The 26,799-nt window shown below is 34.6% G+C and overlaps 1 protein-coding gene, 1 long non-coding RNA gene and 1 other non-coding gene across 3 annotated transcripts; 2 read left to right on the forward strand and 1 right to left on the reverse strand.

Annotated features, from left to right (window-relative positions):
- Positions 1 to 4,499: 4,499 nt before the first annotated feature.
- Positions 4,500 to 4,574, forward strand: Trnaa-ggc (transfer RNA alanine (anticodon GGC)). Its single transcript has one exon. It is a non-coding gene; the product is annotated as a tRNA-Ala (tRNA).
- Positions 4,575 to 6,518: 1,944 nt separating this feature from the next.
- On the reverse strand, positions 6,519 to 25,347 carry LOC146136289 (26S proteasome regulatory subunit 6A-B). Its single transcript, XM_083396029.1, has 12 exons — positions 25,207 to 25,347; positions 24,264 to 24,344; positions 23,836 to 23,961; positions 17,641 to 17,748; positions 16,915 to 16,977; positions 16,289 to 16,426; positions 14,967 to 15,110; positions 14,733 to 14,881; positions 9,803 to 9,899; positions 7,056 to 7,201; positions 6,860 to 6,941; positions 6,519 to 6,798 (listed from the first exon to the last, which is right to left on the reverse strand). Exons 1-12 carry the CDS (start codon positions 25,276 to 25,278, stop codon positions 6,688 to 6,690), a joined length of 1,317 nt encoding a protein of 438 aa, XP_083252155.1. The 5' UTR covers positions 25,279 to 25,347; the 3' UTR covers positions 6,519 to 6,687.
- LOC146136290 (uncharacterized) lies at positions 11,664 to 13,776 on the forward strand. Its single transcript, XR_014501585.1, has 3 exons — positions 11,664 to 12,374; positions 12,831 to 12,893; positions 13,601 to 13,776. It is a non-coding gene; the product is annotated as an uncharacterized LOC146136290 (long non-coding RNA).
- Positions 25,348 to 26,799: the final 1,452 nt, after the last annotated feature.

The following is a 26,799-nucleotide window of genomic DNA, read 5'->3' on the forward strand; positions in this document are numbered from 1 at the left end:
CAGTTACAAAAAGTGTTCAGTTGTTAAGAGCCATGTCTCTGTTTTGTAAAGGTTTATTTTTACTATAAATTTTTTTTCTTAAAATTAGTTATGCTTTAAAACTTCTGATTCCTAACCCCATTCAAAACACAGATGTAACTATACAGTTTCCCAAAAAATTGAATTTGTATATTTAGATCTTAAAACTTAAATTCAACTTTGTTTTAACAGAATTAAATCTTATTAAAAATTCGTGTTAGATTAAAATCTAACTAGGCTTCTTTCCCACAAAAAGGCTTATTCCCGCAAAAGTTACCAAGGTAATAAATACTCAAAACGCAAAAAATATCTCTAATTAAAGGTTGGGAAAGTTTGTGGCCCTTGAATTAGAATTATTATACGTTATGTGGTTGTTGTCTAGCATTATTTGTAATGCTGCATGACAACAAATTAAGACCATTATCTGTTTTACTTTCACAGATTGCACACGCAGCAAGAGAACTTGTTGGTCAAGGTATGCGGGTTGACAAAAGGCAGCTCTGCAACTCTCTTTAGAAAAGTAGAACACTTTTGTGTTAATTGTAACAAAAATAAAGAATACTGAAAAACTTATCACAGCACCCTAATATATAGATAAGTTTGAAACTTATTGTTTATTAAAGGAATGATAATATCAACTGCTATATTAAATTTTTTATGGATTAAACTAAATAAACACATTTCTTTATATGCTTCGCACCAAATTCAGTTGAAAATTTAACAGGAGTTCAACTGTTAACAAAAGCCCTTAAAAATTCTAGATGTGTGTACCAAAAACAATATGCAAGTAATGTGGGGCCGCTAAGTGATTCCAAAAAACACATTGTGCATCAAATGTGCACATCGCTGAAATGTGAACCAAATATACACTTTATATGCATGGAATGTGCATTTGCACTTTATGTTTAGCAGATGTGCCCCTATCGTGCTTGGGTCAGGTTGCAAGGTTGGGCCTGTTTACCAGATTCCTAGAAACTTTGAGTGTGAAGTATTTCTACTGCACTACTACCAATGTATCTATTTTATGAATAATAGGCTACTGAAATGTTGGGAAACTGGTCTATAAAACTTGACTTTAGTTATGGGTAGCAAAATATGGAAAAAACAAACCACTGTGTTTTTTACTTAAATAAACACATGATGGTGGTCGCTCTACTAGTGATTCTCAAAATATTGCAAATAGGTATGTAAGCAAGAAGCAACGATTTGAGACTTTCTGGCACAGATGAATTTGGTGACATAATCTAATGGTATTTACATTTATTCCCCTGCCTTTTTTTACTCAGGGTGATTGCCAAATTGTAGTATTATTGTTTTGTAGAAAGTTTACCGGGTTTCTTTTCTATTTTTCTTAGTGTGCAGCAAGTCAAAGAGTTCAAGAACCACGACTTCCTCAGACAAGAAGGGCATGAGCATTTATAGGCGAGTAGTCGCGTAATTTACATTATTAAAACTAACGTACAACACAATAAATGATTACCAACACGTGACTAGAGCACGCAGCTCAGGGGCTGCGGGCAACAGGACTCATAAACAAAATGTGCAATTGCGATATTCGGTGCACATAATGTGAAAATAACAATATGTGTACTTAACTATTCACATTCAAAGGTGCACTTGCGCAAAATATGCACCTTAGAGCAGTGGTTTCTAACACGTTTTTAAGGCGACCCATTTTATAAGAAAAATTTAGTTCAGTAAAATCTTGCGACCCAAGCAAATTGTCGTAATATTTTAAAAGCCATACAAGATTGCGTTACAAACAAACTGCACTACAAAAGCAGTAACTTTTTCCGAAAATAATATATTGATTAAATCACTAATGAGATAGCTGTGCTTGCTGTCAATGAGTATTTGGGATATAGCCGCATGTCGGCTTCAACTAACAGCTTTATTGTATGATCGTTTGGCATTTTTCATAAGCTTAATAATTAATTGAAATATAGGTCACTCAGCAATAACAATAATAATGTTATAATAACAATAATTAAAAGGAAAACTGTTAAATGTTATTGCACTGCGAACATGCTACAAAGCTTTTCCGATGTCACATAAAACGCTTCGTGACTTATATTTAAATTTCCAGTTTTCAGATCTCTTCATGTTTTAAACTTTTTTTATTGGTATTTTTTCGTCCAAGAAATGTTAGAGGACCCAACTTTGGGTCGCGACCCATGCGTTGGGAACAGTGATTGCATTACACTGCCTTTCCGCCAGAGATTTTGGCGTGGAAAGCTTGCTCAAAATCATGCCAGTGACGTCATTTGGCATGGAATATTGCCGGCCTAGTAAATTTACCAATAAAAAATGAAAAAATTGTCGCTTTTGGCGTATATATCATCCTAGTTTGGCGAAAGATTTCAGCCGAAAAAAATGTTGGCGGCCACAAATTGTGGAATGTAGTCAGGTTGGGAACCACTGCCTTAGAGCACAGTAGTATATTTTAAAAAGGCCATTTGCCCGGCAGCCGGCTACCAAACTTAGAAGTACGGTAACCGACCCATTTGTCATATATGTAAAAATCAGCCGGTCCAGGAAGTTCGGTAAACAGCTATAGAATTAGTTTGCAAAATAAGTATATACCTCCTTGTAGTACACCTTAGATTACAGGGTTGAAACAAATGTTAAAGCAACGCACAATGTTTGGAGTATTATTATATTTATTAATTATTAATATTGCTTAACCTACCCAAACGCTAACCCGCACCCAAAATATAACCCAAATAATGTTAGTTGTGGTAGGATTCTAGGCCACCTGCAAGTTTAAATGCATATTCCGTGCACATTGCACCTTCAGTGCACATAAATTGCACATTAACGCGATGTGCACTTTTCGCTGACGCACATTTGGTGCACAATGTGCACACTTTTTTGAGCCCGCTTCGCCGCCAGCAACCTCTCGCATTAGAATTTTTGTGTTTCAAACCTTGCAAGTATAATAAGAGAACCCAAAGTAAGCAAATGGTTCACTTCAAAAAGGGATCGACCTGATTGCATTCCAGTGCCTTCCCGCCAAAGATATTTTGCGTGGAATGCTTGCTCTAAACTGGACGCCAGTGACGTCATTTGACGTAAAATATTGACAGGTTAATGAACTTACAATAAAAAATAGCCGATTTGGGCGTGCGATTTCTCCAAAAAACATTTGTTGCGCTAATCTATGGCGGCCACAAACAACGGAACGCAGTCAGGTCCCTGGACTGGATACCACACATGTTATAGTTTCGGCGTTATTAGTTTTTGGTGATTTTTTAGTCATTCATTATCATTTTAATGGTGTTTGCGAGAACTCTCGCGATCCGCATGTGGATCTTTGATTTTTCTGTGACCATTTCAAGTTTTAAAACAAGGTGTCATTCAGAAGAAAATCAACAATTATCGAACATCATTTGCTGTAAGCTAATAATTTTTTGAGTTTAGATCTGCCTATTGCCCTATGAGCAGCGCTTACATATTAAAGCATGTTAACTTTTTAATTTAACTTATTGACAGGTGTGATAACCGGGATGCAAATTTTATAAAAAATTGTGAATATTTAAACGTGTTTATTATTTCTGGAGAAGGGGAATGTTGTAGCAATGCCAATAATGCGGCGACTTGTAATTTAAGCCTTTAAATGCAAGAACCCTTCTGAAATCCATTCAAAGTGAGCTGCTTGGTTCATAGTTAACTAAATAAAATATCCAGCGTTGCCCAGGTTAAATAGAGTATTTAACGGTATAATTTTAACTGGTAAGGACTGATGTAGTTTGAACGGCGATGTGACAGTCAACGGTAACAAAAAATTGTACCGATAGCGTAAGATCTTCGTCAGATGCGTAAATAATGCGAAAATAAATTGGCATAGCAACTCAGTTAAAATTTTGCGTACGGTAGCTAAACAGACTGTAAAAACATTTGGTTTTGGCCTACATAACAACACTTTGTCCTCTGTTAGGTTGCTGTACGTTGTCTGGGTAGGTGTGTTGATGCCTAATGAAAGAATGTTAAGGAAAACGCTGCAACAAACGCAATATTTTGCAAATGTTTTGCAAGAATTGTACACCGAAAAGCCATCGCAGACTCGCCGAATCTGTCGATCTATGATGCAAGCAGAGCAAGCCAGAAAAACAACTGGCCTGCAGTGAAGTTCGAACTAACGCCCTCCGGTCAAGCCGGGACCGTACCGCTCTACCAACTGAGCTATGCAGGCTCAGAGAAGAGCGAGTCGAGAAACAACCATGCGCCAATACTTGCACATTTTGTTAGTACAAACAACTTCACACTGGGGGATCATCAGTCCGTATCAATCAATGAAATACACACAAACATATGTGTTTAATAACACCTGTGATCTAGCCCCTCGGAAGCTGCTTTATGACCAACGATTACGGCTTCCGTATCAATAATACACCGAAAAGCCATCGCAGACTCGCCGAATCTGTACTAACAAAATGTGCAAGTATTGGCGCATGGTTGTGTCTCGACTCGCTCCTCTCTGAGCCTGCATGGCTCAGTTGGTAGAGCGACGGTCCCGGCTTGACCGGAGGTCGTGAGTTCGAACCTCACTGCAGGCCAGTTGATTTTTTGGCTTGCTCTGCTTGCATCATATATCGACAGATTCGGCGAGTCTGCGATGGCTTTTCGGTGTACTATTGATACTGAAGCCGTAATCGTTGGTCATAAAGCAGCTTCCGAGGGGCTAGATCACAGATGTTGTTAAACACACATGTTTGTGTGTCTTTCATTGTTTTGCAAGAAGTCATTAAACATAAAGTCTTCACTTTGCCACTCGTAATTTTATTTTTACCAAGGGAATGTAGCCTATTTGATTTGATTTTAAAGGTGACGCAGGTTATTGCTCTATAAATGTTTTATAACGTTTTACCCTTAAACGTCAAGAGGTTTTGCGAGGAGTCGCACCCGCGCACTTTGGAGGCGAATGCGCAATTTGACGCCGCCGCTCCTTAAAGCGCGACAACTTATTCCAAGTCCCAAAGCAAGCAACCCACTGCAGCGCACCAGAAGCAAGCACACAGACTCACTGACACACAAACTTCCTCGTTTATATATAAATTTCATAACATATGACGTGTTTTTTTTTAATTGGAGAACATGTTAGCTTGCATTGAAACACACAGAAATGACGATGATTGTCCCCCGACTGATTGCCGCTAAATGTGGGCCTAGCTGGAAGGGTTCAACTAATAGGAGCTTCCCCACAATAAGAGTAGCACTTAGGATACGACCTGTGTGGAAGCGGTATCTAATCGACTGGTGTGGTTTAAAAGTTTGTTGAAGCCGATGGTTTAAAAAATATTGTGAAAATTTAACATAAAATAAAAGTGCAATGTTGTCTGTTGTTTCTATAATGGTGAAAACCCTTAACTTTTATCGTTTTAGAGTTACTAACAAACATAAAAAAAACGAAGTTGTAACAGCATTCGTTTAGACTTGCGTGATATTCAAGCTAGTACATAATCCCGGCACCAAACTGTATCATACGTAAAAAAACTTTGAAAAAAAAATTGCTTACCTGTGAGCGATTTGCGACAACGCTCGCTTGAAATGCGCGACTATCTTTCATAAAAAGAGACTAATTTTTTGTGTTTGGGAGCACATGCCTTTCTTTCAATTTACCCTATCGTCCAACTTCTTGCTTAAAATGAAGCAGTGTAAGCGACGTTGCCTTATCTGCCTCTTTAAAACCACATGCTTGCGACCGCCTGGCAAACTTTTCTATTTATTATAAGAGATGGCTGTCCTCATTTGTTTCTTTCTGCACATAATAGCCTATTAGGCTACATTAAAAAAATATGTGTGGGCCTACCTTAAAAGAGACATCTATGGGGCTATTGGACCTAGAAATGTAGGCTAATGAACGAATTACAAAATCTAATTAAATAGAACTTTTTTTTACACACGGCACCTAAAATAATAGTGTAGTTTAAATATGAATAATAGCCGAAGGCCAAGTAGGTCGAGAAAATCGACATCATCTTAAGGAAGAATAACAAGATGATTTTCTTCTACTTGATATTTTTATCGATATTTAAGCTACATTACAAACCTGTGCATGGTGAACCCATACAGAAATAATTTTCTTCGATTTTATACTATGTTTTGCCCAAATCAAAGAAATCTTTTTAGCTAGAGGCTATATCGTCTCTTAACAATATTTGGCTTGTTTTAACAGTCGGTCGTAGGCCTACTCGTACGTCGCAAGAGAGAGAGAGCCGAAGATAAGTCGAGCGTCTCACGTCGCAACACTTTTAAATAACTGTCAATTTCTCCCTTAAGCTGTTAGGCATAAACATCAACTTCGTAAATGCGATCGTAGTTAACCTATCAATTAATGGGCAAATTTTGGTCTGTTTTTTATAATAAAATTAAATAGAACAGTTGCATTTTTTTATTTTTATATTGGTCTACGTTCTCGTTTAGTCTAGAAAATCCAGAGATACTTTCGACATGTCAAAACTTGAACAAGACCGATTATATTCAACAGTTTGCTACCTTGTCTGTACCTTTATTGTGTCCTTTTCACTTTTTTTTACATTTACAGCGAAATTAATATTTTACGCAAAAAAATGAATTTTATTTTGTGCAATACACTTAACGATTCGATGCCCTTGGCATTATTTTCACTTGAGACAACACAGAAATGGGTCTCAAAGCAGAGGGAAAATGTTAAGCATAATATTGAAGATTGGCTTTCTTTTTCGCTTGAACCTCTAGAATTCCTTCCATATAATCTTCATGCATCAATTCAATGGCTTCGCGCCGTAGTGCAATCATTCCCTATAACAATTTTCTAGGAATGTTATTTCATGGCGCTTGATAAAATAAAAAAAAAACTTACAGCTTCAACGCATACTGCCTTCAATTGGGCACCGTTAAAGTCATCAGTACATCGGGCAAGTTCCTCAAAATTAACGTCAGAGCTAAAAAATAAGCACTTCAAATAATGACACAGTGGACCACATTTTTATGAAAATGGAAAAGTTATGCAAAAGAGAAAAACACAATATTACCAACAACGAAACAAACCAACCAACCTGACATTCATTTTTCGTGAGTGGATTTGTAAAATTCGGGCCCTTGCTTCTTCATTTGGAACTGGGAACTCAATTTTTCTGTCTAGACGACCAGAACGCAAGAGTGCAGGATCAAGAATATCAACTCGGTTGGTCGCCGCTATAACCTGACAACAAAACAGTAGCGTACTACAATCGTATTTTGGGTTATTATATTTTTAGTTTAAAGTGCATACCTGTGCAAAGTCTGATTGCGCGAAATTAAAAAGTAAGATGCCAAATAAGTATTATTTACGGACCGTTTGTTGCGCGAACTAGTAAGTCAAAGTGTGGGTTACTAGAAGCAAGGACTGCGCGATTAAATATTTTTGAAAATGAAACGTTAAACAATCAATGATAAATATCAAACTAAGTACAGAACTTAGTAAACCGATAATCAGTTTGTTTGGATGTAATACGATAAATATTTCACTCCTATGAGCACCGTCCATATTCAAACACAAAACAAAATATAAAGCAAGTGCGTAATTAGTAAGTAAAATCTCAAACCAACTGTTCTGAGGCACGTGGTGCACTACGCAAGCAACAACTACTGCAACTAAATTAAGATGCAATTAGTAAAAATGAGCTGATAACACAGATAAGCCGCGATGGGTGGAGAACGGATTTTTGGATTTTTTTTGACATTTTTGCAGTTTAAACTATATTGTAAAGTTAAAGTTTGTCTGGGTTGTTTACAGTAATGTATTTGTATGAAGAAACATTGTTTGCATTTTGCCAGATGACTACAAATGCCGCAGTAGCCCCATTCATTAGATGTTGATACCTCCTCATCTTATATGATGTTGGCGCAAGCGTAGCAAAATGGCATAATAACCGGTGATAACCTATATTCATAGCAAATATCCCTATGTTGTGCTTTTAATACCTTTAAAGAGCACAATTATTCATTTTCAAACTGCTTGTCAATGATATAATTTGGATTTTATTTGAAAAAAAAAAAACGTTTTTGTTTGGAGCAGGTGTTTCAGCGAAACAACTTGTAGCTTACTTTCAGAGCAAGCAAGATTGCTACTGATGGTAAACAATTGCTAGACGTACTTCATGTTAACAATGACTAATTTTAATAATTAAGATTACACCAAACCAACTGCCTCTAATTGCTGCTTTATCAATGGCTGTTCACTTCACCGTCTCTGTTTTTAAGGAAGTTATTGGGCGAAGTTCACGAAATGAAAATTCCTTTGGCGGCAAGATTTCTCAATATCTTACAACTTTTAAAGAAAGAAAGGTCTTACACAAGAGGTCGAATTCTCGTCGAAAAGCTTACAATATTTGGCTCAAGAATCGTCTAAAACTCTAAAACATCATACAAAATAAGCAAGTACCTAAATCTAAATCTAACTCGAAAAATAATATCAGACCGCAGAAAGATAATCTAAATGGTCCATTCAACTAAAACGCAAAACAAAAACTTACAGTGTGTATCAAAGAGCGTCAGATTTAAATGCCAAACATTTTACTTTAAGCCTCTCATTTATGGGGGAATACTCAATTACTCAGACTTACCCGATTCTGAGGGAGAATACCTTAAGCAGGACCAATTGGTAATAAAATACAACTTTAACCAAATATTTTAAATCCTTCATTAAAATGATTGCAACCCTGTAAACCGAATTGGAATGGGAATTATACTGATGAAATCTCGAAAATTAAAGTATGTATAGTTAACGAATGTACGAAATAATTTCAAATGTGTGACACACCAAAGGCTCTATAGCAGAGGTGGGCAAACTGTGGCTCGCGAGCCACATGCGACTCGACGCCATGTTTTTGTGGCTTTTCTAGTCGAGTCGTTTTTCTTTTTATTTATTTAGGCTGGCATTAGACGTAACACTAGACATAGAATCCGAAGAATTAGTTAACAGCATGTCAACGCAATTTCATTGCTAAAGTTTTACAGTTTATCAAATCAAACGAATGACTGATATTGATAAATATTGTGCGTGTTATTTTGTTATTACCATTTTTATTGTTGTGGTAATTTTTACCGTTTTATTGTATTATAATTCCGTTATTATTGCTGAACTTAGCTTTTGTACCGTTTTAGTATTGAAATAATTTTGAGGCTCTTTGGTACTTGCATTTTCTGCAAATGGCTCTTCCATTAAATACATTTGCCCTACCCTGCTCTATAGTTTATACAATAAAAAAAAAACAGTATGCATAAAGTTGGGAGAGGGACTTAAAGTCTTTCTCCAAATACAACAATTTGAAAAAGAAGCATTACACTCTTTTGAAAAAAACAAAAAATTGACTTCGACCAAGGTAATTTCTGTCGAAATGCCCCTGAAGCTATCGCATATATTTTATAATTGTCAACATATTACACGCTATTGAAAATAAATTACATCTTGGATCTCTCCAAAACTTTTAATTTCCTTCCAAAATAATCCTGTAACTCTCCTGTTTGGAACTTACTTCAACTCTTAATTTAGTTGTACAGCAGTTGTGGCTTGCGTAGTTTCATACGTGCCGAGAACAGTTGATTTAGTTTTGACTTACTAATTGCGTACTTCTTGTTTTATATTTTGGTTTGTTTTTAGATGCTGATGATGCTCGTAGGAGTGAAATATATTAATCGTATAACATCCAAACAAACTGATTTTCGTACTAAGTTTTGTCCGTTTAATTTTAGTTATTGAATAATTTATTCAAAATGACGATTATGACATTTTGTTTTTACATTGTTTCGCCAGGTTTCTTACTTTAATATCGTTGTTTGGTTCAAATCCATCGAGCTGGTTAAGAAGCTCCAACATCGTACGCTGCACCTCACGGTCCCCAGCTTTTTCACTGTCAAACCTTTAAATCACAGAAGTCAACAGCTTGGTTAATTATAACTTCTGGGGCATCATAATGTAACTGCGAATTGTAATATAGGCTACATTACCGTTTTTAGCAAAAAACACTAAAACAAAATCAATGTGTTGGAGTTGATCTTATTCCAAATAAATGTGTTCAGAATCTCGTAATGTAATAACAAATAACAAAAAAATAATTTTGTTTATGGTAATCCTAAATAGGAATGTACCACTCCGACTCCGATACTTTATATTTTATTCTGATTCCGATAGAAGATATTTTGGAGAAGAGGCTTGTAATTCGATTTGATACTAAATGACGTCATTGCTATGCTCAAATAATCAAAATAGACGAAGTAGAACCGTTCAATGTTTTTATTTCCAGGTTATTAGGCCATAATTTGCTTTAGGATAAAACAATTTTAGTTACCTCCAATCGCTAACCTACAATTTTTTTTTAATTTACATTTTAAGGTAAAATTGCTGCGTTGAATCACAAATCAAGCATGGAGTTCCTATTATAATTTTGTATCGGATTGGCACTGATACTACCCTAGTATTGGACGAGTACCAATATTTTGACACTTGGCATCGGGTATCGGCCCCTATCTGACATTATCGGGCATCCCTATTTTATACGAATACTATATAGCAGGGGTGTTCAAATGATTTCTGCCATGAGCCACCACAGCCAAACCTGACAACATGATGATCCACCAAAAACGAATAGTAAACATATTGGACACGCTTTAATTGTTATGGTGCTTTATTTATGTAAATGTACCCTACAAAATATTAATAGCTTTGTAAAAGTAAAAAGTGAAGTGTGCTACAGCAGCAAGACCTTTTTTTAGTTGCGGGCCTATACCAACTCAGAAAGGTATCTGTGGGCCGCACAAAATGTTAACTGAGAATTGTGTTAAAAAATGTTAGAACAACTGTGAATCAGCCGGGCCTCGGATCGTTTTTCACACTTTGAAACGTGTTTAATTACATTTAAGGAGGCAGTAAAGTGTTGACGCAAAGCGCGAAAAAAGGCGTTTGTTTTGTTTAAAATTCACACACGTCGTTATCCATGCTACTAATGAAAAGTGTAATAAAACTACTTTGAAGAAACGCGATAACTTTAATAGTTAATCTAGTTCAGTGTTTGTTAACCTTTCTAAGTCAGGCGTTTTTTTTTGGTATAGCGGCATTTCTTGCAAGTTTTTATTACATTGCCGAAAATAACAAATAAAAAAATGCTAAACAATATATGACCATTTTTTTTCAATACATTTTCTGTTTGTCCGCGACATACTTGGCAGTCTTCCACGACACAACGGTAACGGAGCGCTGATCTAGTTCAAAAGACAACATCAAAACGTAAACAAACCGGACGTACAAAGAACATTTACGCCAAGCGCGAAAATTGTTCGCACTTACGTAGTTAAATAGTCAAAAAGTATTTGAAATAGACTCGTATACTGTAAATTGGAGTGCGATTTTGGGGTGGAAATTACAAACTCCAAGGGTGAAAATTTGTAGAAGCGTGTTTTGTTCAAGCCAATCGAGCTGTGCAGAGGATGGTTATTTCCATCATTTTCATGATGCACCAAATTTAAAACACTAAGGGTGGAAATTAACATGTTTCAATTTTCGTAGCCGAAAAATTATTATCCAAAAATAGCATATATTTATATAATATAAATTGTTCTTAAAGTTTCTTATTTATTTTTTTCTTAAGTTTTCTTATTTAGGCTACTTATTTATCAAAAATAAAGAAGTATATTTATATATCCGGGAATAAAGATGTGAAATATTTAAAGATGTTTTATTGGTAAAGGTTGAACATCAACTAAAACGCATTGAAAAGTAATTCTCATACTTTGCTACTCATGCGCTTTTATGCGAAACGCAATAATGGCTCCCCGCTGCTTCAACTTCGCGACGACCATTACCCGCTGTCATTGCAATTTATTATATTGCGCTATTTTCGAACGGCGCGCATATTTTTAAACTCCAGACGCCCGATTGGCCAATATGCGGATGACATCACAATCAAGCTTGAACGTTTAGCATCAGAAGCTAAAAGTAAGTCAGGCAGCTTAGCGCTGGAGTTTCTCGAGGAAAGATAAAATATTTAGGCTTGCTATCAAATATGTGTTTAGGATAGTGAGCTATAAGCTGTATTTGTAGTTATATTTATAGGTTTATCTAAGAATAAAAAAAAAATTTATTGAATAAAATTACTTTTAGCGTGCACTAAATTTGTATCTAACCTAGGAAACAAGGTTATTACATCTGCGGGCAAGTCTTAGGGCACATCTAAAATATTTATACAGTATGAGCATATAAAATCCTAATTGCACACCTGGAAATCTGAAAAACACTGAAGATATCGGAGAAAAATACCAATAAATGCGAACGGACCTGTTGGGTTTGAAGCTTGGATGTGAAAGATTTTTTAATTAGGATGGCTGCTCAAAATTTGCAGGTAAATCTTAATTAAGTTGGTTAAATAGCATACTATACAAAGTACATGATTTTTATTTATTATTTTAGATTTTGGACTCTACTGTTTTGCTTTATAACAACAAAAACCTAATTCTTACCATCAAGTTGTTTGTTAATAAGAATGTTTAACCTCATTATTTTAAGACGCATGGATATTTAAGTAGTTTCACATCTTTAGGTTCATCTTTAACCTTATGTTGGAATTTTTGCAGCTTTAAAAGTTACCCATTTAGTAAATATTGAGAAAACATGCCTTTTTCTGCTTAAATAATTAAAATTTAGCTTTCTTGTATGGCACTTTGTTTCACTACTAATTAATAGTAGTTACTAAAGTTTTAAACAAATAATGAAAAGGGGGTTGCAAGAACTAAAAGGTTGGAAATAACTCTATTACTTTTAATCACAATTTAAGAGTGTAATGTTTTTGTTTTTTTAGTTTCATCAAGCATCAGTTTTGCCTCTGCAACTTTGACCTCCAAAAAAGCCTTCTATCACCAGTGTATGTTTTTAAACCTTTATGTATTCTGTGTCAATTTGTTTAACTATAACCAAATTTATCTTATAAAATTATTTTAAAATGCTTATACCCGATCAAAAACTTTGGTAATTGCACAAGGAAAAGCAGCTTTAAAATATGCTGTTGTACTTGTAATGAATTTAATTTGCACGGCTCTATAAATATAAAAAAACTGTAGGCAATGGCTAACGTTTTTGTGCATTTGCTAATTTAAGTTTCAGATAAGTTTGCAATGCAGGTCAAACTTCCCAATATGCTATACTAGAGATCGTAAAACTTGTAACCTAATTGGAACCATTGTAAAACAATTTAAAGGCATGTAATTTTCATTTTTACCTTATTAACTGTTTCAAAAGAGAAGTGCAGTCACAGTTTTTTAAACATCTTAAACTACTGCAAATTATCCTGGTATATAGATATGCAATACAACCACTGGCACTTTTGGGACCACTGGCATTAAATAGTAATCACGAGTTCTAATTTTTGTTTAGTAGTTTCAAGGCTGTGTTAAGTATTTTGTAACCATACAAGATTAATATCCATGAACAAAACTGTAAAGTTTGGCCTGTTGGTGCATTTTCAAATTAAGTTTTTTAGCTGTTTAATAACAACCACCTGTATATTAATGTAAATTAGAAGACTAAGATTCCCTTTGTTAACGATTTTAATAAATTGTGAATGTTTTTCAGAGTACACCACTGATACCAGTGATGACACTGCACATTGCACAACCAAGGTTATAATGCTATCCTTGTATAATGCTTACTTGTTGTTGTGTATCAGTTTCCTTTGCCGGAGTTAATTAATTTACTTAGCATTTAGAAAAAACAAAGATATGACTATAAAAAACATATAATTTTTGGAAGTATATAATAACATGTCTCTATTTATTTTTTTGTCGTATGTTCCGTGACATTCCGTTTGCCGTTTACTATTCACCTTTGATAACTAGCTATTTATTGTTACCTGAAATTGTTGTAAGTTTTTCGTACTTTACTCTTTAAAATTTTTCTTTCAATAAACATCACATCGGTATTATATGCGTGGTAATATCAAGTAGGAATGACGGCCGAAACCGATTGACAAAGATAGAAAAATTTGTAGGATGGATAATTCCATGCGTATTACTATCCAAAAAGGAGGGTAGCCAAACCCATCCCTAAAGTTTCAAAGCATATAGGATGGAAAATTCCATGCCTGGAATTCCCATCCATGGGGTTGCTTATTACCATGGTGGAATGGAATTTTCCATGTTCGAGTGGACCACCCCAAAGCTTAACAATTTCCACCCCTAGGCTTGGATTTCAATTTACAGTGTATCTAGTTTGTCAAAGAGGCGGTGGGACGAATGAATTACACTGGCAGGGCGCATCTGGCCCGCGGGCCGTAGATTGCCGACCCCTGTTTTAAACTTTAGGTCTTACAATAGCATCGATTGGGGCTTTCTGTCGCTTTTTCTGTCGATTTCCTAGAACGCTCACAAAGATTACCATTTGTAAGTCTCGTTCTATGCTTGATTTTTTACAAAATTCAACAACACTGTCAATTGGTATTCACATAAAAAATACTGTAGAAAGTTTTTTTTCAAGACTACATTAGAAGATCCGGAAACGGATCGAGATCCGCCATTTGAACACCACCGCTATATAGGCAACAGTATCACAATCCTATCCGATACCAAATTACATCATTGTATAAAACATAAAGTATCAGGTATTAGCTCTGATATTATTAGATATTCCGATACCTAATTCAAATACGGGCGTGTGCAATATGTTTGTTCATATTTCTTCTATAATCTAGACACAAAAATCCACTAACCTTTTCGTTCCGATTGCATCTAACTCATCAATAAAAATGATAGCTGGTTTTCGTTCCTTGGCAAGAGAGAAGGCATCACGCACTAACTTTGCTCCATCACCAATAAACATTTGCACTAGTTGGGGGCCAGCAAGCTTGAGGAATGTAGACTACAAAGCATTGCACAATAAGGCGAAATCAGTTCGAAATTTGTTCAAAAATGCAATAAAATCAACAACTTGTATGTATATATACCTTCGTTTGAGCAGCACAAGCTCTTGCCAGGAGTGTTTTTCCTGTGCCTGGTGGCCCATACATCAGAACGCCTTTTGGAGGTTGAATACCAATAGCTTCAAACCGGTCTTTGTGTGTCATTGGCAGAACAACAGCTTCAATCAACTAAAAATTAAAGTTGCAAAAAATGTATTGAAAACTAAATTAAAAGTACACAGGTGCCTTTGGTTATCGGTTGGCCTAATAAATATTTTAATACAAGTAAGGGTCTTTTAAATCCGCGTGTGGTGCGATTTGAAGTGTAAAACAAACGAATTGACATTAAATTTTATTTAAAACGACTTTCATGCATTTAAGGACCTGAATGGTAATATCCGTTTTCAAGTCTCAGACTTGTTCCATGGCAATGCAATGAAAGGATCCTAGCTGCTGTTATTATGTCGGGCAACTATTTAAACCCAATCAACTTGAATAATATATAAAAAAGTTGTTTAATACTAATAGCAATTTGGGATAAATAGTCCGTTAATACTTTTGACCTTAAACAAAGAATTAAGCAACAGTACATATACACATACGTATCAGGCGCCGAACCTAAAAAACTCCAGAACGTTTTTTTAATTTTGTACAAAATGCTTACTTAACAGTAATCTTAATCACCATTAAAACGTCAAATTACTTGGGAAGTTGATTTAGCGCTTTTCGATATTATTAATATCATTTTGTTGTGTCTCTAGTAATCTCGTAGTGACCAAAAGCGTGCTTTGAAATAATAAGGGCAACATATAGTGGTGATCTACTCTGCTCATAATAAAGCAATAACATAACGTTGTCTATCAGTGAACAAACCTGGCTAGCAAAACGACTGCAAACTTTTTGAGGCATTCCCATAAAAACTTGCAGAATAGCCTCGTGCTCAGCTTGTTAACAAGGTTACAGGACGAATGATTCACATTGGTGTGTCGTATTTTGTGGTATATATTTCTGCAGGTGCGAACACATAATTTTCTGAGGTGAATAGTGTGCAGGGCACTAATTGCGAGTTTAACCTTGTCAAATTCCAGGGCGTTGCGATGCCTTCCCAAAAAATAAGGGCGTCTAGAAACGCTCTGCACACCCATGTTCCGCTAATATAAATTATGTACATAATATATTTACAATACCTTCAAACAACAACAAAAAAAGACATAACTATAACGATAACAATGCAAATAAGCTTTGCATATAGCCTTAAAAGCCGATTGGTTAGTTACTTTTTTTGGGGTGAAAAATATATATTGTGTACAGCATAGCAGTGGTGACAATCAGTTGATTAACATTTTAACAACTTTACAACATATCACCTCTTGTATTTGTTTATCAAGACCACCAATATCTGAATATTGTTCCGTTGGCCTTTCATCTACCTCCATAGCCTTTACTCGCGAATCAAACTCTGTAGGTAGCTTTTCAAGAATTAGATAAGAGTCTTTGTTGACACCCTGCACATAACAAACTAATATGATTCTAAAACGTTAAATTTAGAATTTTGTTTACACCATTGACGGTTAGAAAAGTTCACATCTTAAACATTTCATGCAATTAATTGTAAGATTAGTCTAACTTTGTTTCCTTGTTGGTAAAAAAGCAATTATGTGTAAAATTAAATACTGAATATAAAATATGAATAACAGAAAAAATAATAATACGCACTGCTGCACTATACACAAATTCATATTCACAGCAGTACAGACCTTTTAAAGCTGACCTAAAATCGCATAAGGAAATAAATTTATAGATTTTAATTGATGTTTATACTTAAACCTACTTAAATATTAGGCCTTTTGTAAGCTAGCAATATTTTAACCCCATTTGAGGGCATTAAACAATTTTGTTTTCACCTTTTCTAGTTTGTCAATGAAATTATTATGAATAATTAGTTTATAATTAAATGAAAATCATTCATAACAAAGTGAATAAAAACTCTCACCACTAAATCACCCGGTGTCAAATCTTCTGGTTCAACTAAGCCCATAATAGGAAGAAAATAAGTCTGTAAATATATCAAATATTTTCCATTGTATTAAATTTGATAAACTAAATTATATGTTGGTGCTGATTATACTTGAAGTGTTGATATTTTGCATTCACCTGCTTGCCAATGTGAGTGCAATTTGCTCAGGGTAAGTACTGATTGACACCAACTTGTCCCACTGAAGAGTGTCTTAAGCAAACCTGGATTGTTGTTATGAAACATACTGGACTCAATTTGGTAAAAAGGCCAAAGGCTTATGTCAATTTTTGCAGAAAACGCTAGTGACACACGCTTGCACCACTACAAATATGAGTTAACCAAGCACAATGGACATGGTAAAAACTCCTACATGTTTATAAGTCTGGTAAGCAATTGAGGCAAGCTATACAAGAACTATGTGGCAGGTTATTAGAATTTGTGAAAACAATTATTAGGACACTAATTTGTAGACATGCAACATTTAAAAGCCAGGGTAATTTTGTCCAGGCGAGTGCTAATTGGTAAACACTTGGCCGATTGGCAAGTTCATATTATAATTCAATATCAACACTGTAGTGAGAAATAGTAAAGTTAGCATTTTTGGCACAATTAGTACACATTTTTATTTTAACAGCATCATACATTAGTTTTTCAGAGATAATAGTGACAATCGTTTTATACATTTAGACACCATGATCAAACCTGTCTTGTTGATGTTTTAATCACAGCACATTTTCCCTTCCGTTGTGAATCAAGATCAATATTGCTTCCATCTTCTTCAGCCTGTTCATCTGGGTCTATGTCTAGTAACTGCAATGAATAGATTTTGTGCTAAATATATATAAATATCAGGGGCGAATCTTGACATCTGAAAGGAGGTGGGAATTTCTCCATTTTTTGTCTGCCGTTTATGACTAATGAGATCATAAAATAGTGATAGTGATGCAACATTAAATAGGAAAAAATAAATTAGAAACAGCCAATTAAAGTCCAGCGAAAGAGAACCGCTAGAGTAGACACAAAGCGAACACAAGCATTGTCAACACTCCTACCATAGCACATATATACCAAAAAAAGACCTCCCAAACCCCCTGCCGTGTATACGCCACCATATATATGTATATATATTTATCAGAGTTAGCTGCCAGTCCACCACAATTTTCGCATTGAAAGAAACTTAACATGTGAGTGGCACAATGTTACGCAAAATTGTTAAGAGAATGCCTTTATCCCAGACACATCAAAGAGTTAATTTTTTTTTTTTTAATTAAGTTCGAATTGGTTTGTTTAAGGCCAATAAAAATAATTTTGTTAAAGTTGAAATTCAGGGTTTGGGAGATCATATGGGCGAAAAATAATGGACCATGTAAAGATCAAAATTAAACACCCTAATAAATATAACATTTAAATGTCTACCTAAAATATGCATGGCAGAAGGTTTTTTGCCCATAACTCCCCCACCATGTCTACAGATTTGTAAAATACGGCTTCAAGGACACACTTCAACTGATCATTGAACATATGTTTTTCTATTTTTGGTAGAAAGCAATCCTATTTTTTGAGATCTTAATTGTTAAATACAAAGAAAGTCTGAGAACATTTCAAGCACTCAACACTATGTAGAGAAGGGGTGGGCAATTATTTTTTGACAGCGGGCCGAATGAGAAACCAAAAATGTGTTTACAGGCTGTGTCAAAAGAGGGGATCTTGAATACACATAATACAACAAGTGATTCCTTTTAAAAAAATATTTGAAGCAAGCCTTAAAAGAGCAATGGATTAAATAAAATATTTTTGTTGGCTGTTTCCTCGTCAGCTAAGCTTCCTAAACTTCCATGTCCAGCGAGGTAAATTCTTGGTTGTTTATCACACTTCTCGCAACAAGCCAAGGCAAAACACCTGTATATTGTATATCTGAGGGAATCAATTACTGCCAAGAGCACCGAAGTTATGGGCTGCAGTACTAGGTAAATTGAATTCTATTTGAATAAGGTGTAAGGAGTGTATATTAAGAATTAAAAATCAATTATCTGCGTTATGTTAAGAAAGCGGTTATCAAAGGAAAAATGTGGCAAATGTCACAAAGTCGTTGATGGCAAGGATTCTGCTCTAAAATGTGAATACTGCAACTTGTGGTATCATCTAACATGTTGTCTGGGTCTGTCTGAGGATGAGTATAATGTCTTGTCTAAGTCAAATAATGCCTTACATTGGTTCTGTAATCTTTGCAATGATAAAGCGGTGGATGTTTTAAAACTAATTCAAACACTGAAAACAAAACAAGATGAGCTGGAATTAAAATGTAATAAGTTAGAGAAAGTTAGCAGTAATTCAAACACACTAGTAGAGCATGAATCACAGTTAAAGGATCTTAAGGCTTCATCAAATACTATACACAAATTGGATGATTTATCATCACTTGTCAAATCAGAAGTCCAAGAAATTGCACATCAAGCAGCTAAGGAAAAAAAATTAATAATACGAGGTATGCATCCAGAAAATAATGGGGCTGACCAAGTTCAACAAGTAAAGAGTCTTTTTGAAGATGGTCTGGGTATAAAAAATTATAACATAGAAGCAGTTTCTGTATTTCAAAATAAAGAATCCAGTCACACACAAAACCAATAATGGTTGTTAAGCTTTCAAGCAAAGCTGATAAATATGAAGTATTGCAGAAGTCAAAGCAGCTACATAAAAGTTCTCGTTACAGTGAAGTCTTTATATCTCCTGATTTAACTAAAATGTAGCAGGAAAAAGATTATAATCTAAGGCAGCCACTAAAAGCTCGGAGAGAAAACGGTGAAAGAGTGATCATAAAAAAGGGCAAACTACAGCTGGTAGAATAAATCAGCCATCTGCCGAATCTAGTACTTTACCACCATATTTGAATCGACTAATCTCAGAAAGTAAAGATTGTTTTACATCTTGTTTATTATTTAATGCACACAGTATCGTTAAAAAAATTGGGGATCTTGAAGTTCTAGGGTGTGCAAATGATATCAGCATTATACTTGTTTCTGAATCATGGCTACATACTGATATAGAAGATACTGTTATAGCACTTCCTGGGTACGTTATAGCACTTCCTGGGTAAGTTTGAACTTGTAGTTGGTTTGTGCTACAGAAGTCCAACAAATCACAATGGTTACTACTTGATGAACATTAGTGAGAAATGTGACAAATATAAAAATGTTATTGTATGTGGAGATTTTAATTTTAGAAATATGGTGTTGGATAATTACTTTTTGGATATGGTGTTGGATAATTACCTATTTCAACATGTAAAGTCGCCCACAAGGGGAGACAGCATTTTAGATCTTGTTTTTTCTAAGGAGGAAAATATTATTTAGAATATTCAAGTTCACAACACATTTAGTAATAGTGATCGCAATATGATATCCTTCCAAATACCTGTTTGCACTGTGAAAAGTGTTTCAAATAATAAATTTAGAAACTATATAGTTGCTAAGTTTCCTCAAATGAAAATTTTCCTAGACAACTGGAATTATAAAAGGGATTTTGAGAACACAACTGTCGAAGATAAGTGGGATTTGTTCTGCAAAAAGATGAATGAGCTTACAGAGTTGTTTGTTCCCCTTAGAAATAAGAAGCCTACAAATAAACCAAGATGGTGGAACAAACAGATTGAAAGAGCAAGAAACAAGAAGCTTCGGAAATGGAAAATTTATAGACATACCCATTGTCAACCTGATTATAATCACTATAAAAGAGCGACTAATAATCTAACTAATATGATCAGAAAATATAAATTTAACCTGGAGAAAAAAATAGCCATGAATATTCAAGAAGCCCCCAAGGATTTCATTAAGTATGCTCTAAATAACTTAACCATAAAATAATTGATAGGCTCCCTCTTCAACAATCAAGGATATGAAACTAGTGATGATCAGTCCATGGCTGATATATTCAATAAATTCTTCTCATCTGTTTTTACAAATGGTGGATCAGAGGAGCCCCCCAATTCTGATTTATCCTTTAAGGGGTCGGAATCGGTGAATCTATCTTGATTAAAAATTAGCGAAGAAAAGTTAAGATTAGAACTTAAATCTTTAAATGTTAGTAAAGCTCCTGGAGCGGATGGTATACACCCTTACATGTTAAAGGAATTAAGTGACATCATAACAACTCCTTTACTCAACATTATAAATCATAGCATAGAAACAGGTGAAGTAGTCAAAGATTGGAGGTCTGCTAATATAACTCCCCATACACGAAATGGGGCCTAAGAATCTGAAGGAGAACTACCGACCTATTAGTTTGTCTCTCATGACTTAAATTTTTCAGCACACATCTCGAAAACGGTTGGAAAAGCTGAGAACATTTGGATATAAAACTAAATTTAACATTCTACCATTATACAAGACCTTAGTCCGGCCAATACTTGAATATGCTACTCAAGCATGGAGACCGTACAAGCAATATGAAATTAATTCAATAGAAAAGGTCCAACATAGAGCAACACACATGATAACAGAAATAAAAAATAAACCTTACAACACTAGATTGGATGAAGCCCGACTGTTAAGCTTGGAAATGAGAAGGTTACGGGCAGACCTTATAGAAGTTTGGAAAAGTATGCACGGAAAAGAAGGCTTAAATAAAGAAGATTTTTGTATACTTAGAAGCAACAATAGAAGCAACAAAACACGAGGTCATTCTTTTAAAATCTTCAAGCCTTCAGTAAAATCGAATTGTAGAAAGTTTTGCTTTACCCAAAAAGAGTTATTTCTGAGTGGAATACAATAGGGTGTATCTTTATAGAATCCAAAACCATCGGCAGCAGGTTTTAGCGAGTCGATCACTGCTCCGCTGACACGTATATTAACAAGTAAAACTCATAGTTAAAAACTTGAGTAAAAACAGGATCAGACGTTTTGTTTAAAGGAAAATATATTTCGCCAAGTGGCATTATCAGTTCCTTAATTTGAATGAATTCATTCGAATGTGAATTCTTTTTATTTGAATGAATTCATTTCGAAGTGGAATAGTCTAGATAAAGAAACTGCAGAAGCAGATAATCTGAATGGTTTTAAAACATCACTAGAAAAAAACTGGTGCACAATCGGGGGTTTTACACGAGCACAAAGTTGCTCCCTACCTTGTCGGTGCTGCTGTCCTAATAACAGCAGCATCAAAACAAAACAAAATAAATGACTGCAAGCAAATACAGTATGTTTGTTCATAAGCCCCATATGCGGGTGTGCAGAGTCTTTTTAAATGCCCTGTATTTCTGGCAGAGGGTCAAAACGTTTTACAATTTTACCAAACTATGCGCGCAATTGGGATGCAAATTCAACTACTGAGAAAACCATAAGAAGATAGTGCAATATATGCCGACAGTAGGTTCATAACAGTGTTGAAATTTTTCCTGAATAACAGCGTGGGAAAAGAGCATTCAAAAATGTTTGTTTGCACCTACATATATACAAAACGATTTGGTGGACTCACGAAATACGAACTCGCATTAATGTAGGCCAAGTTTAAAATGATAGGAATTCTGTATTTGAAGTTGATCTTCTGTGGTAAAATATGCTTTCAGCCATTAACTTAGCCTGAAATCCACAAAACTGTCAACCTATTATTTTAACTATGTAATGCTGTAGAACACACTGCTTCATGTGACGTAAAATGCTAAATATGTTACAGCGTTTGGTCGCTCAAGGCTATAAGTAAATATAATAAAGTAATCCAAAGCATGAGCTTTCCAATGCCACCCACATAAAAAATTGTTTTTCCATTATTCATTTACATAAAAATATGACTTTATGTCACTAAATCCCTGTGTTAATTTTAAACTGAAATTGGTTTAGCAATGCCTAAACTCTATGAATCTCTTAACCAATGTGCCCTGGCACACTGGTGCTCCATTGAAGGTTGCCAGGTGCGCCGCAAAATAAAATTACTCAAAAAATACAATACTAAAGGCTTTGAACTACTACAGAGTAGATTGCCACTATTTCTTCGTTTTATTGCAGGACCCAAGCGCCTTACAGAAAAAATGACACTACTCTACCAGTCACCCGGAACAAAATAATACTTGCAACATAAAGGCACACTAGTGTCTGCGAATTTCCGTCTTACCAAACCAAACTGTTTTTCAAAAATTTAACTGCCTTACTATTTTAGTGTGTATAAATAGTTCTCAAACGACAAATCAGCGTGTTTTCTATGATTATGTCTCTGCTTTAAGCAAATCTATTTAGCATTTAAATACACTATGCATACTATGGCATGTTGCACTGTGACTCATAACCCTAGCAAACAATTTCTATTAAATTGGATAATAAATATTGTTATTTGCAGCAACATAAAATAGAAATTTCTCCCAATTTAACCAAAGATTTTCATCCGTGCTTTTTATTCTGGATTCAGCTGCATGTTTGCACACAAGTTCGCCCCCAAACAGCTCATCTATGTAACATTATTTAAGTAAGAAAAGCAGACATGTGCAGTGTGCACCCCCTTTCCCAGCCCTTATGTTTTATGTTAATGTCACAAAAGAATTTGTTCTTAACTAATTTACTCGTTAATAGCCTTGTTTAACGCCTTAAGGTTGATACATTCCTAAGGTAAACATGGCATTTAACTTTAGGAGTGTGACGAAAAAAAAAAAAAAAAAAATAGGCTGGCAAGATTCAAACACCCAGTCAGGCAAATGCGTCGGAGTGAATTGTACTTGCATTGACAAATTTAAAATCCCAACCCTGTGAAATTACTAATTTACTGAACTTGTAGCTCCATGCAGTGTAACGTTTATGCATAAGTTAAATGTTATCCCAGTTAAAAAAATCATGTGAAATTAAAGGTTGAAAATGCAATATTTCTCGAGAAACAAAAAACTTTTTTTAAAAATAAGACAAAAAAGTTATTTCATACCTCAATAACGTTGGACACCAGGTATGGAAGGGTTTTATTGACTTTAATTTTTTCAGCATTCTCTTTTATTTTTTCTTTCATAGATTGAAGCTCATGAGAAATTCGCAGTGTCTCACTTTTCATTATCTACATATATATGATACAATTTTTTTTTTTACTTTTGTTTATTTCATGGTAATAATGCAGTGGTAAAAAGCATGTGCAGTGGTAAAAAGCATGAAGTTTTGAATAAAGAGAAACAAAATTGTTAATAAAACTAAGTTTTGCAAGAACCATAACTACTTTAAAATGTTCACTTTAACAGATTAATAATAAATGGCTTGATTTAAGGTGATGTTTCTGACTGCTCAAACTTTTGTATGTTTTCATTTACTTTTTATTTCATTGGTATAATAAACATATCATGCTATTGATTATTTTACTTGTACCTTAATTTCGTTGTCCAAAAGCTTTGCTCTACTTGATATTTCATTTGTACTCATTTTTAGAATTTCTTCACCAAGTTCTTCCTAAAAATCAAATATAAATGTTTTATAAAAACAAATAGCAAATTAATTTAAACTGTAAATATTTCAATATTGATTGTTACGATCTGTAAATTTATATATCAATGGTCCTCGATGTTTTAAAAGAAAGATCATGCTCTAGGAGAACCACTTCAATACACTACGGCCCATGGACCAGACTTACTGTGATTGTAGGCCCTGTGTGTTATTACTGTGATTGTAGGCCATGTGGGGTAGATTAAGATGAATCCCTTCCACAAACAAAACCAAGGTTAGATAATTTAATAAAAATATACCAGGATTCGCTATTCTGGATTCGTTATTCTAGATTCGAAACCTATTATTCTAGAATACCTTGGGATTCTACTTTGAACATCCCTAATGATGACCAATATATCAAGCACGAGCAGCTTTTGTGTGTCTTCCAAATTAAAGTTTAGCCAGTACAAACCAAACAAACCCATTGTTTTGCTTCAAGCTACAAAGAGTTAACTTTTCTATTTTCATGCTGTCTAATTGATATGTATTTAAAAAATACCCAATTTTGTTAATTACTGTTGTTTAATATCAAAAGGGGGCGCAAGGCACAGGACAATTACCAAAGGGGGTGCGGTGGCAGTACAGAACGTCCAAGTGGTACGAGATTGGAAAAAGGTTGGGAACCCCTGATTTAAAGCAAGCACAGTAGTTCGTTAGCCACAGCTACATGCACTAATCTAAACTTGCCACTCACGTAAGTAAAATTAGACACAATCTTTTGCGGGAAAACGACTAAATTATATCGATATGATATTCTACATAGAAAATCCCTACTGGCAATCAAACATATGCTGAAAACTTATGTACTTTAAACATTTATACCAACCTCAACATTTTCCCAAATAGCTTGGTCATCCATTGATTCTGTTTGTTTTTCACCAATTGCTGGGGGAGCCATGCTCTTTTTGCACTTTTTCTATCACTAATTTTAATTAAATAATTAACTAAGTATATACTTAACTACCCTTTTTTCAATAAAGTTGTAATTAAATGGAAGAAAAACAACAACATAGTTTTAACAACAGCAATAAATTCCCAGGAGAAATTGGAACAGACAAGACTGTAATTGACAGAAACTTGAATACATTGGATTTATAACTAGGATAGGAAGAGGCTATTTGCCCGCCAACCGGGTATCGAACCTCGAACATCTAAGTAAGGCAAACGATCTATTTTCAGGCGCTGGTCTAGAATCCTACCACAACGAACATTATTTGGGTTAGTGTTTGGGTAGGTTAATCAATCAAATTAAATATTAATAGTTGACCACCTTCACCCAAACCGACACCCTAACCAAAATATTGTGGGTTACTGTAATAATTTGTTTCAATGATGTGGTAGGATTCTTCGTGTACTATACGGCATACGCCTTAACTCAAAAACATATCTTCTAAATGTATTTGACTCCTTTTGAAAGTTTTAAAACCAGAATCGCGTACCGTTTGGTGCCCTGCTATTTCTTTTACCAAAGGCTAGTCAGCAAAAAAAATATTCCGGCAAATAATTTTAACGCCAAAATACACATACTTACGTATCGTTTTTCAAAAACAATTGTCATATCGGCGAAATAATTTATTTCAAATTTTTATATTATTTTAATACCGTTTACCATAAGTCTCAATAAATGGTTTGAAAGTTAAAACAAATTAAAACATGTTCTTCAACGAATTCCTGGCTGAAAATCACCATATGGTAAAAATTAAAGATACCAAACATAAAAATAGTAATCTGTACTTTTAATCATCACTGGTTTACTGGCAAAATTACTTTTTTTAGGATTGCTCATGCGTTAATTGTAATAAAAATTCGAACAAAGGTAAGATTGATTTAAAACAGTTTTCTCGCCGAAAATTATTTTTAAATCTCTAAATTACACATATAAGCATCACAGAACAACATAAAGATAGGTAAAATTTCGCCCCATTGGCCGTTTTCTATCTAAATAACTTTTCCGTCTTGCTTGGTATTAATTTGTTGGGGAGAAGGGGTTTCCGGCAAAAAACAATATCAATATTCATAAATTATCGCGATAATTTCCCTAGTAGGCTATGCTCAAAGTCACAAGTAAGGTATGCTCAATTTAAAACTACAAACTTTTACATGCAACTTTGCCAATGCCTATGGACAGTTAAATATGTACTGATTTTCTTGAAGTTAATTGAATGTTTATTTTAAATGAGGATGTGCAAATTTTTTTTTAATTTTTTTCGTTAGAGGTATCAGGACTTTTATCATTGAAAGACTGCTTGTTAATCTTTTTTGGTAGGAACGATGAGAAAACACTGCTTAAAATAAATTATTCATTTGCGCATTTGACAAAAGCACTACTGGTAATATAACAGAATTCCACTCATTTGAAAGTAGTTTTCTTTACCTAAAATCCAAAGGTAACTCAGGTAACAACTAGGAATCCTGGGTT

Source organism: Ascidiella aspersa, chromosome 8, assembly GCF_963924565.1.
Source record: "Ascidiella aspersa chromosome 8, kaAscAspe10.2, whole genome shotgun sequence".
NCBI lineage: Eukaryota > Metazoa > Chordata > Ascidiacea > Phlebobranchia > Ascidiidae > Ascidiella > Ascidiella aspersa.